Source organism: Thamnophis elegans, chromosome 6 (assembly GCF_009769535.1).
Source record: "Thamnophis elegans isolate rThaEle1 chromosome 6, rThaEle1.pri, whole genome shotgun sequence".
Taxonomy (NCBI): Eukaryota; Metazoa; Chordata; class Lepidosauria; order Squamata; family Colubridae; genus Thamnophis; species Thamnophis elegans.
The window spans coordinates 40,372,304-40,382,583 of NC_045546.1; the positions used below are offsets into that span (position 1 = coordinate 40,372,304).

General features: G+C 35.0%; 1 protein-coding gene across 2 annotated transcripts; it reads right to left on the bottom strand.

The window, feature by feature from the left end:
• Nucleotides 1–1,606: 1,606 nt before the first annotated feature.
• Nucleotides 1,607–9,857, bottom strand: TIMMDC1 (translocase of inner mitochondrial membrane domain containing 1). 2 transcript variants are annotated; one of them, XR_004255644.1, is made up of 8 exons: nucleotides 9,225–9,857; nucleotides 8,856–9,021; nucleotides 8,244–8,332; nucleotides 6,921–6,988; nucleotides 5,494–5,572; nucleotides 4,507–4,617; nucleotides 3,433–3,601; nucleotides 1,607–2,970 (listed from the first exon to the last, which is right to left on the bottom strand). XR_004255644.1 is itself a non-coding variant. In XM_032220050.1 (7 exons), exons 1-7 carry the CDS (start codon nucleotides 9,383–9,385, stop codon nucleotides 3,526–3,528), a joined length of 750 nt encoding a protein of 249 aa, XP_032075941.1. In that variant the 5' UTR covers nucleotides 9,386–9,857; the 3' UTR covers nucleotides 1,607–3,525. The 2 variants fall into 2 exon arrangements, 1 of the variants encoding a protein (XP_032075941.1); XM_032220050.1 differs by having other exon boundaries at nucleotides 1,607–3,601.
• Nucleotides 9,858–10,280: the final 423 nt, after the last annotated feature.

Genomic DNA, 10,280 nt, shown 5'->3' on the forward strand with positions numbered 1-10,280 from the left:
TCTTTCCATTTTAAAGAACAAATATTATATTCCATTAGTGATTAACCAGTTCAATATAGATAGAATACTGGAAATAGATTTAAATGCATCATCAGTTTAATGTCCTTGCATTGCCACAAGAGATCCAAGTCCCGTTTCCGTTGAATTCCGTTGACCCTTATCTAGTGCCAATTTAGTGCTGCCCATAAGTTGACTAGATTCTTGTATATAAGCTTGAATAAATTTTCTATCATACAACCTTATGAATGGTCTGATTCTTTGCAACTGACAAAATGCAAGATTAAGTAGCTGATTCCAGTGGAAGATAGTAGTTCTACAGGTTAAACAGAGCAACAGGATAAATAGATATTCCTATTAGTTTATATAATGGAAAGTATTGTTGACATCAATTCTAAAAATTGATTCTACACACCTTAGATTCTACACATCTTAGATTACATTTTATACAACAAAAATATTTCAGATCTATTGAATTTCATTGCATTCTTGAAGAAATTTCATCATGAAGATGCCCTCAGATTGTTTTATTTAAATGTTTGTTCAGTTTTTTAATAAAAGTCCATCTTAGAAACAGTAATATATTATTCAATTTTGATACAAGTTCTTTTTAACTGTAATCTTTACTGAAATTGACATTTAGACAAAGAAACTAGACCATTCCATGCTGACAATTTTGACTATTTTTCCAACATTACAAAATAAATATATGGCCCCAACTATATAATGGGCTGCAGAAATGATGTAGCTTATAAATACATTATCTACTAGCATAGATTACACATGAATAATTGTACTGAAATGCTAATGTACTTTTATTTACTGCATGTATATGTCAGTGTACATTCTGTATGTTTTAAACATTTTTTATAACGGTGTGTATTCATTTTTTAAAAATTAATAAAACCTAAAAGTTCTTATAAAGCTGTATTACTAGGTATTGCTGTGGCCACAGTTATTGGTCATCTGGATAATCAATTTACTGCTGATTTAAATGTGTGCCTCAGATTTATGCTACAGGATTTTAATGAGCTAAAATAGTTTCTGGTATCATACCTTTATATGCCAAAATTAGAAAATGCTAAACTATCTTAGATGGTAGGAATTGGGTTATCTATGGCCATGGATCACAAAAAACCACCTGGTTTTCAGAAGAACTCCAGAATACCACTGGAGAAAGTGAAGAGTAAAGTCAAATGAACATAGGCAACAGCCTTTATTAATACCTAATAAAGAGAGTGAACTGTTATTTCTTTGCCATTAAAGTTTGTTTTGCAGAATACCAACTAATGTCCTAATATGGTAACCAGTTATCTTCTGGGTAAGGAATAGTTATTTGGGGATTTTTGCAGCACTGATGTAAGGGCTATTCTAGACAAGTGCTGGATAAATTGGCTTGAATTTGTTGGAGTGAGATGTGTTATTTATGTTAGGCATCATAGGTTATCAGTAGTAGTTGCTATTTTAATCCCTGTATGTTACTCAGTCATTGTTGTGAGATGGGTGGTCATAAAAATCATTTAAATAAGCAGGAAGGGATAGAGAAAGAATATTAAGTTCAGAGCGGGATATGCTAAAAAGTAAAAATGTAAATATAAATTACTCAAGACACTAATTATTATACTTTAATTCAGGTGATTTGTAACAAATACCACATTCCAGTTTTATTTGAAAATGGCTCTTGATTTCATATCAAAGGTTTTGCTTTGTATTCATACAGTATACATACAGTAAACAAAAAAATTCGTATCAATGTCTCTTCATTAAATTTTAGACAGTTCATAAGTCATTGTGGAACTTTCTGAGAAGCAACTGCTTCAAACCCTCAATTATACTGAAAATATTTCATCTAATTTATACAATTATAAATCTGTAAAGTACAAAATAATGCAGGGGTCCTCAACCCCTGGTCTGTCGCCCGACACTTTGTGAACTGGAGCATCCAAGTGGTAGGTGAGTGCATGAAGCTGCATTTATGCAAGCAGTGCGTGCACAAAACCATCCTCTCTCCTCCCCCACCCCGTTGCCACTGAGCCAGAAAGTTTGGGGACTGCTGGAATAATGTTAAGAGTTTCATTTTCATCAAGTTTACTATGAAAATGAGACAATTAAATATTTATAGGAAAGTATCTATTTATAAGCATGTGTTTGTATAACATATGTATAACACGTGTCAATCACACTATATGTGTGTGATTAATATATGTATACGCAAGCTTACAAATATCGATTTTTCTGAATTGAATGGGGGTCATCCATATACTACAAAACACAAATAGCATGCTCATGACTATTTACTGCTATCTTTTTTGAAGTCCACAATTTCCCTGATTTCAAAAAAGTTCTTCAAAAAGTAAAAGTACCCTAATAAAGGGAAGAATATTTCTTCTTCCAATGTTGTTTTATAATACAACCTTTTCCATCAGTCGCTTCATCTGAATTAGCTCAATTTTCCCTCTTCTAAGAATGCATTTTTACGCTGCCCCAAATATTTTCTAGCAGCTTTACTCCCATTTTCACATTAAGCTTAAATATTGTATATGAAATGGCACATAATATCTCAGTGTTGAGACAAAAATCTTCAAACACATCTTATAAATTAACATAGGAAATATAAAGTGATTTACTTATGTTCCTCAGTGTAATATATAAAAATGGTTAATTTTTATATTGCAACCCATATAATAGAACAGTATTAATTTTTTTATTTATTATTTTTGAAAACATGTTTGAAATTATCTTACAAATAAAATATGATTGGGTCAGCTGAAATAGGCTCGAAGAATACAAACCTAAACAACCATAATTCTTCATGAACTAACTCACATAATCACTCACTGTGGTATGTAGTTTCCTTCCATGCCATATTTATTGGGGGAGGGGGGATCAGTTGATGCATCAATTAGATGCCAGTACCAGTTTACATATTTGAGAGATATGTTTTTTTATTCATCTTCATCTCATGGTTGTTTGCTAGAATGGGAAAGTCAAAACAGAGCTGAATGAGATTGCTCAGACACAGAAATATTTTCTTTCCTTTTCCTAACATTCATTCAAATGAGGTAATTATTTTTTAAGTAATAGTTGCAGGAATAGAATAAACTCATCTCATTATCATTGGTGGCACGGGAGTGGCACTAAGAAATGAAGGAGTTTTAGACAATTCTGTCTAGAAAGAAGTATTGGGAATGTGAGGTACTAACTTACTATAAAGATTCAATATAAGGTACATATTGAGACATACGGTTTTCAAACTTTTTATATTATGGGCTCAAAACTGAACAAAAGCCACAGTTTTTCAAATAGATTTACTGATTTTTTTTATATTTAAGGGAGCATTAATAGTACATCTAAGAATTTATGTTTTATATGAATATTCCCATGAATTATTTTTATACATCTTTATTATTTTTTTACAAAAAAAGTTGTTGTCACCTGCACATATTTAATCATTTGTCTAGAGGCATTCAAGCGTCTCTCCATCCAACAAAGGGCTTCTAGTCCATTTTTAAACTTGAATTTCCAAGATTATCTGTCATCTTTTTCCTGTAGTATATTATCTGTTCCTTCTGAAATATCTTCATGGCTATCAAGAGTGGCTTTCCTAAACCAAGAAAAAGGCTTCTATATTTCTGGATAGTAACAAACATAATTGTATGTATATAGCGTTCATAATGTCTAATATTAGAAGAGAATATTAGAAGAAAATTAGAAGAGCTTTCTCCAAAAAAGCCAATCTTTCCACATAGAACTCAATATGAAGAATAGATATTGCTCCCAGACAACCCTCCTTTTAAATTGTAGAATCTAGTAGTGCTAACATATTTCTGAAGAGACATGCCCAGCCAAGGAATGTGCAGCTGCTGACCCTCTATGAGACCTCCCAAGGATTTTATTTAGCTTCACCAGACACTATGGAGGCCTCATATGGTCTCTTGAATGATGTCAAGGAGGCCTCAGGAAAGCCTTGTGAAAAGCTACCTGAACTGATAAGACCAGTTTTTGGCAACTTTGTTAAGTTTAAGATGTATAGATTTCAACTCCAGGAATTGCCCATGGCTGGCTGGGGAATACTGGGAGTTGAAGTCCACATACCTTAAACTCAAGCCGAGGTTGAGAATCGCTGGATAAAACTATTAGGCTATTTATTTCCACTGCTGCTGTATTACTTAATGTTAACCATCAAGAATACTTACCTCACTTGAAAGAGTAACTACCTTATTCAACTTGTTAATTAGATACTTATGCTCATTCTATCAAGGACAAACAAATGGTTTTGCATCATTTACTTTGTAAAATATTTTTATCAATTGAATAAATGGAGCTGCAGGAGTCAAAATATATAAAATAAATTATTTAACAAAGTCATGCTACACGTGGTATCACATTTGCATATCTGACTGCATACAAATATCAAGTCACATTATTGTGGAAATAGCAAGGATCTCTGAATTATGGAGACTGAGGCCCAACTTTTTCTTATATAAAGAAATAACTCTGATTTCTTACCACTTTGCCATCTTTAATGCATATAGCTCACTTTTCTTCCTTTTCTTTCTCTCAATAAAGGTTTCTCCAGCAACATTTTGCAGTCCCATTAGTAATATTCCCAGAGAACCACTGCCAAAAAACACCACATGAAATAAATGTAGCTATATGGGGCACAACCAAGCAGAAATTACGGTAATGAAAGGATCAGACAATAATTGCTAGCATTAAATATCTGACTCTTCCTTAAACCTTTTCCTTTTAAAAGGAATGTGGGAAATGAAGCTAAATTGTATAATCAATACAAAAAATCAAATCATCTTTGTACACAATATTTTAAGTAAGAAATTACTAGGCATATGTTTATCATGCAGCATGCAATATAACTGGTACGTTTATGTTATAACATATTAAAAGTTTGGTAGTCTCTAATCATAATAAAAGGTAGCTTCCTTCCTTCTGTCCTAATTTTTCAAATGAAAACATTCATTTGTAAGTTTTTCCTTCTGCAATGTCAGTGAATCAATAAAATGAAAACAAATTTCCAAGTAACCATGTTCAAAACTACACTGTTAAAGTATTTTGATTTTGAGTTATACTGTAGCAGCTTCTTCACCAAAGTATAAACTACAGATTTTGCAGTGGTTTTTAGTCTAACTATAAATGTTGATTTTCATATTTAGTTTCTTTTACTACGCAAAAATATTATATTACCTAAGGCCATGATGGTGAACTTATGGCACACGTGCTATGCAGAGCCCTCTCTGCAGGCACACAAGCGGTCACCCCAGCTCAGCTCCACCGCGCATGTGTCCAGCTGGTTTTGGGTCTCTGTCACACATGCACAGGGAGCATGTGGGAGAAGCGCATACATGAAGGGGGCAGGGGCCTGTGTGCGCATGTGTGGGTTTGCACGTGCATGCACAGGGGGCGGGGCACATGTGGGGGGTCCCGCGCATGTATGGGGGTGGGGGGTCGCACAGAATGGTCACGTGCACATGCACCTACCCCAAGAGTCCTCCAATAACACTGCCTCCAATCAGACCTCTCAAGCCCAAGTACATTCTGAACAAGCTGCCGGTACAAGCTACAAATAGAATACAATCAGACAAAGCAAGTTCAATTTCAGTACTCTAAGGTGCCTCTATTAAGTCATTTCCACTTCCTGCTTATCCAGTCTAGTGAAATGTAACTCCAAGGCTGTACACATCATACATTCAATGCCAAATATCTACTTTTTACTAATCAGGGCAAAATCTTCTGTAGCAAACAGTTAAGGCACGGATAGTATGCACCCATACACATCTATAGGGCTATATGTATATCTTTAAAATTCTCTCTCCCTCTTAGTGTGTGCACGCCTGTGCATGTGTAACTTTCTATAGTTGGATGTGTATGGAAGAAATATTAGAATGTTGGTGTATACATATGGATATCCTATCTCAGTATATAATTCAACAGTGTAGCCATTACTTAAAAAAGGTAGAACATGGCTTTTCTACCAAGCTTCTTTTAAAAATCTGTATATTTATGTAGTAAAAATTATTATACTGTTTCCAAGCTTTTCTCTGCTAATATTACTTCCCATATTACAACTACTAACTGTAAAAAGTTATTGCCAACAGCATATTCAAGTGAAACGGCTAGTAGACTTCATTTCAGTGAAAAGGAAAATAGCATTTCCCTCCAGACATACTGTATATATGAAGCAGCAGATTCCAGGATAAATTTGATGATTCATTCAGTGTTAGGAAAATTCTGGGCTCAATATTTACATAGTGGAAATAATAAACAAACCTAAATTTCAACTCAGTTTGTTACTGTAATTGGGGATAAGCTTTAGATTTTCTTTTTCAAAAATCTGAAAAAAAAACATGAAAAAAGAGGCAAGGAAATCTCTAATATCATGATATCTTCTGCTATACTGTGTATGTGCCTGTGTGGTGAGAGCTGCAGCAGTATGGAGGATTTATGGTTTTTCAGCATCCAGTATCCTTGAACATTGAAACTGAAAGTTGTAGTGAGTAATTCCAAAAGTTTAAAGGTATTGTCTGTAATAGCTGTAAGCCATGTTACTTGAATTTACAAAGCAGTAAGTAAAAAAGTAAGAAAACACCATTTATTTCAGCATATGTTATTACAGGATGCTTGTACAACTCAAGCTGAAATAAAAGCAGATTATGAAGAAGATCACAATAAAATATTTGGTTTATCCTATTAGTTACCAGGATTTTTTTTAAGGAACTTTAATAGAAATCCAGGAAAGCCTTTCTATATCAAAGGGTTGCTGCAGTTTTCAAACAGCCAGTTTATATACACAGAACATTTAGATCAAGATCTATTGTATATATATTTTTGAGTATCTGAATAATTCAAAATATAACACAGATCAAAAAATAACTCTTATGTTAATTTTCTCTAATCAATAGTCTTACCTCCAGCAATGGTATAGTGACCAATGGTACTTTTATCACGATATACAGACAAGCCAGTATTCACTGTGCTGCAAGGAGGAGAGAAATAATAAGGAAGAACAAGAACTTCAGAAATAAATTCTGAAGTGAAAACATTGGCTTGTTATTTTTCTGGCTAGGTATTTTTGTAATTTGCAAATAAAATACATATTTTCTTAAATGGGATGAAATACACACACACACACACATTGAAATGTTTTACATTAGATAAAAAAATCTATTTCTCAGTGAACATATTTATGCCTTGAAGCATAATTCATAAGAAATAGTAACTGTATTTTTCATCTTCATGAATATCTACCCAGAGGGAAGTTCATATATAATGTAGATCTTATTTGCGATAATGAATGTGAAGTTCTACTTTGTGGATTTGGAGTAAATTAGAAATTGAGATAAGAATATTAAATTTTAATAACGATGGTTTTATTATTTAATAATGCATTGCTTTTCTATTTCCAAAAAGAAATGCTGGACTTAAGATGACACTGTTTCAAAGAAATATTAGGTAGAAAAAAGGTTATATATTAACAAATCCTATACAAACCCAGATTTCCAAAATTGTCAGTTCCTCCTGAATGAAGGAAGATTTATTCTTCCTTCATTGAAGATTCTTCACCAGTTTGCACATCTGCCCCCCTTGTTCTATTTGTGTGTATATTATCATTGTTATCTAAGGCCCTGACACCCATAATTGCTGAGCTGGAACAGAACCTAAATAATGAGGTCATTTGCAAATAAGTATTTGCACTGGGAAGAAATCGGCTAAATTCTAAGGAGCAAATGACCTAGGACCAATTTGAAACTCTTTTTAGAAAGCTAACATTCTAGGATTGTGGAATCAGAAAACTGATTTGTACAAAGGATCTATAATAATGCCAGTCGGATCTCCAAGTGCCTCTATGTTCTCACAAAAGTAACACTTTTAAAAATTTCTCTTGATTTTGACCCTCTTGTTTTATTTTTTGTTTTGGAAGGGAACTATTATACAATTCTTTTTGGAAGCATAAGACATAACCAAGCCCTGAGTCTTCCTTAGTTCTATTTTAATTTTATTTTTCTCAATAGCGTATTTGAGAATAGAAATACGCTGCTGAGAAAATAAAAGAGAATTAGAAATGCAGAAACAGTAGAAGGGGAACAGTAACCATTTTGTATCTAATATTCATATATTATAATATTATTACAATATTATCCTAGAATTGTAGGTTATTGTTGAATTGTAGGATCATCCGTCATGAACACAGCCTCCTGCTCATCTCCCATAGGTAACAAAAATACACTTGCTTGAATATTGTCACAAAAGCAGCAACTCTCCAGCTCCACCGCCAACCATATCGGATGAATCCCCTGTTTGCTGTACGTTGCATAGATTGCTTTGGAGAAAGTAAGCAAAATTATATGATGTTAAGGCATGCTATATCCATTACTAATGTGAATTCAAAGTGTGATAATAGAAACCACACAAAAGCTCCATAAATTCCTTACACAACTTTCTGTTCTGTGTGTTTTGTAAAAGTAATGTATACCCATCCAAACTTCCATTACTGGAAGTTACATAACATTACATACACCTGATCACCAAAGACAGTTTAACTGTTAACTGACTGTGAACTGAATTTAATACCATAAATAAACTAAGAAGGAAAGTAATGTACATACTAATATATTTATTAATATTGAATATTTAAAAGAATGTATTCTTTAATATATGATTTGCCACACATTTCATTCAAAAATGTTGTCAGTGAAAATATATTACATAAATGTCCCTCTGTAGTGCTTGTTTTCTGATTTTTGTTTCTCATATACAAGGCAGCAAGTTAGAAAAAAAAATGAAAACTATTTAAAGGATTACACTTAAATATGTTCTATTTTTGTCAAAATGTGTGTCCATACCACAGCATCCAGCCGATTATGGTAGAGTTCTCCCCCACATTGCTCAATGTACTGTTTTTTGGCATTTACATATCCAGGTATACCACCATAGACGAAGCCAACAAGACCCGCTGTAAATGTTGTTTTAACGATATAGATAGATTCTTCTGGGAATTCCCGGTGTTCGCTGCAAAAAAAAAAATGTTTCAGGAAATGTATTCAGGAACTGTTTTATGAAATTATCCATGTCCTTTGGAATAATAATTGCTGGGATATGCAAGGATTTCGAAAAAAGCATTTCATTTTTGAATTATACACGTTTCCCCCCCCCCCCCCCCGCCACCCACTGGAGCTCCAAGTAGCCTTGGCTCTTCTTGGCTATGCACTCACTCCCGCCGAAAGAGCTCTCGAAGTCGTTCCCAGCCCGAGTCCGGGGACTGCAGCCAAGGCGGCGAGCCCTCAAGTGATCCGAGCATCTCAGGGACCGGAGCGGAGGTTTCTTCACCGAACCCTGTCAGCGGGCGTGCCGTCCTTTCGCCCGCCCGCTCCATATTTGCCGGCACTTGCCCGGGAAGTCTTCGCGAGTTTCCCGTCTAAGCAGTAACGCCTCAAAAAGAAAAGAGCGCCACTCTGTCGCCTTGGAGGACGTAGCGCACCCTCTTCGTATCCCATAGGAGACACGAAGCGTCAAAAAGAATCTGCCCTGAAAGGCGGGCGGTATTTTTCACCCTTTTTTTATCTTTCGAAATAACATGGTTTCCGCACTACTCTTAAAAAAAACCAAAAACAAGGAATGTTGAAAGTCCTTCTGTCCTTCTTTCTCTCTCTTGCCTCCCCTCTCCCCTTTCTGTCTGCCTGCGGTTAGAAATACGTCATTCTTTTACCCTCGGTGCCATCTCCTTTATTCTTTTTAATCGGGAAAAGGCAAAACAAAATCCCCTTTATTCTTCCTTTCCTCACTAGCCAGGTCTTTGTTCTTAGCCTTTCAAACTTTTTTTCTGTCCAACACATCGAAATTGCCTCCTTGCACCCGTGATTTCCGCAGTCTTCTTCCCACCTTTCAACTTGAGTTCCACTGGTTAAATTTCTGTTACTGGTTTGACGTTCCACCCCCCCCCCCTCCACATCTCATCTCTGAGACGGGAATCCAGAACGCCCTTCAAAAGGTTCTCTGCTTAAACGAGGCTCAGTGGACAAAGACCTGTGGTCAACCAGTTTGTGAGAATTATACTGGAAAAGCTTAAAGCATGTTTTGCCTCTTAATCCCACTCCAATACAGGTGAACAGAATGCGCTTCTCATCAGTACCACCATCCTTTAAACTGTGTTGCATCTATGGTTGTGTTGAAAGAAATGTCCTTCTGGGTTTGGCTCCAAGTGGGGAAAAAGACACTGGAGACATGGAGGCTGCTTGGAAAGATGGTTTATTGGTGGACAGGACCACATG

Bases quoted from the DNA above. Each gene is read 5' to 3' on its own strand.
- TIMMDC1 (XM_032220050.1), bottom strand. From the start codon at position 9,385: ATGGAGCGGGCGGGCGAAAGGACGGCACGCCCGCTGACAGGGTTCGGT. The intron at 8,333-8,855 runs GTATGGACACAC...CTTTCTCCAAAG, and splicing joins ATAATCGGCTGGATGCTGTG to CAATCTATGCAACGTACAGC. The intron at 4,618-5,493 runs GTAGGTGCATGT...GTTTTTTGGCAG, and splicing joins GTTATTGGAGGACTCTTGGG to TGGTTCTCTGGGAATATTAC.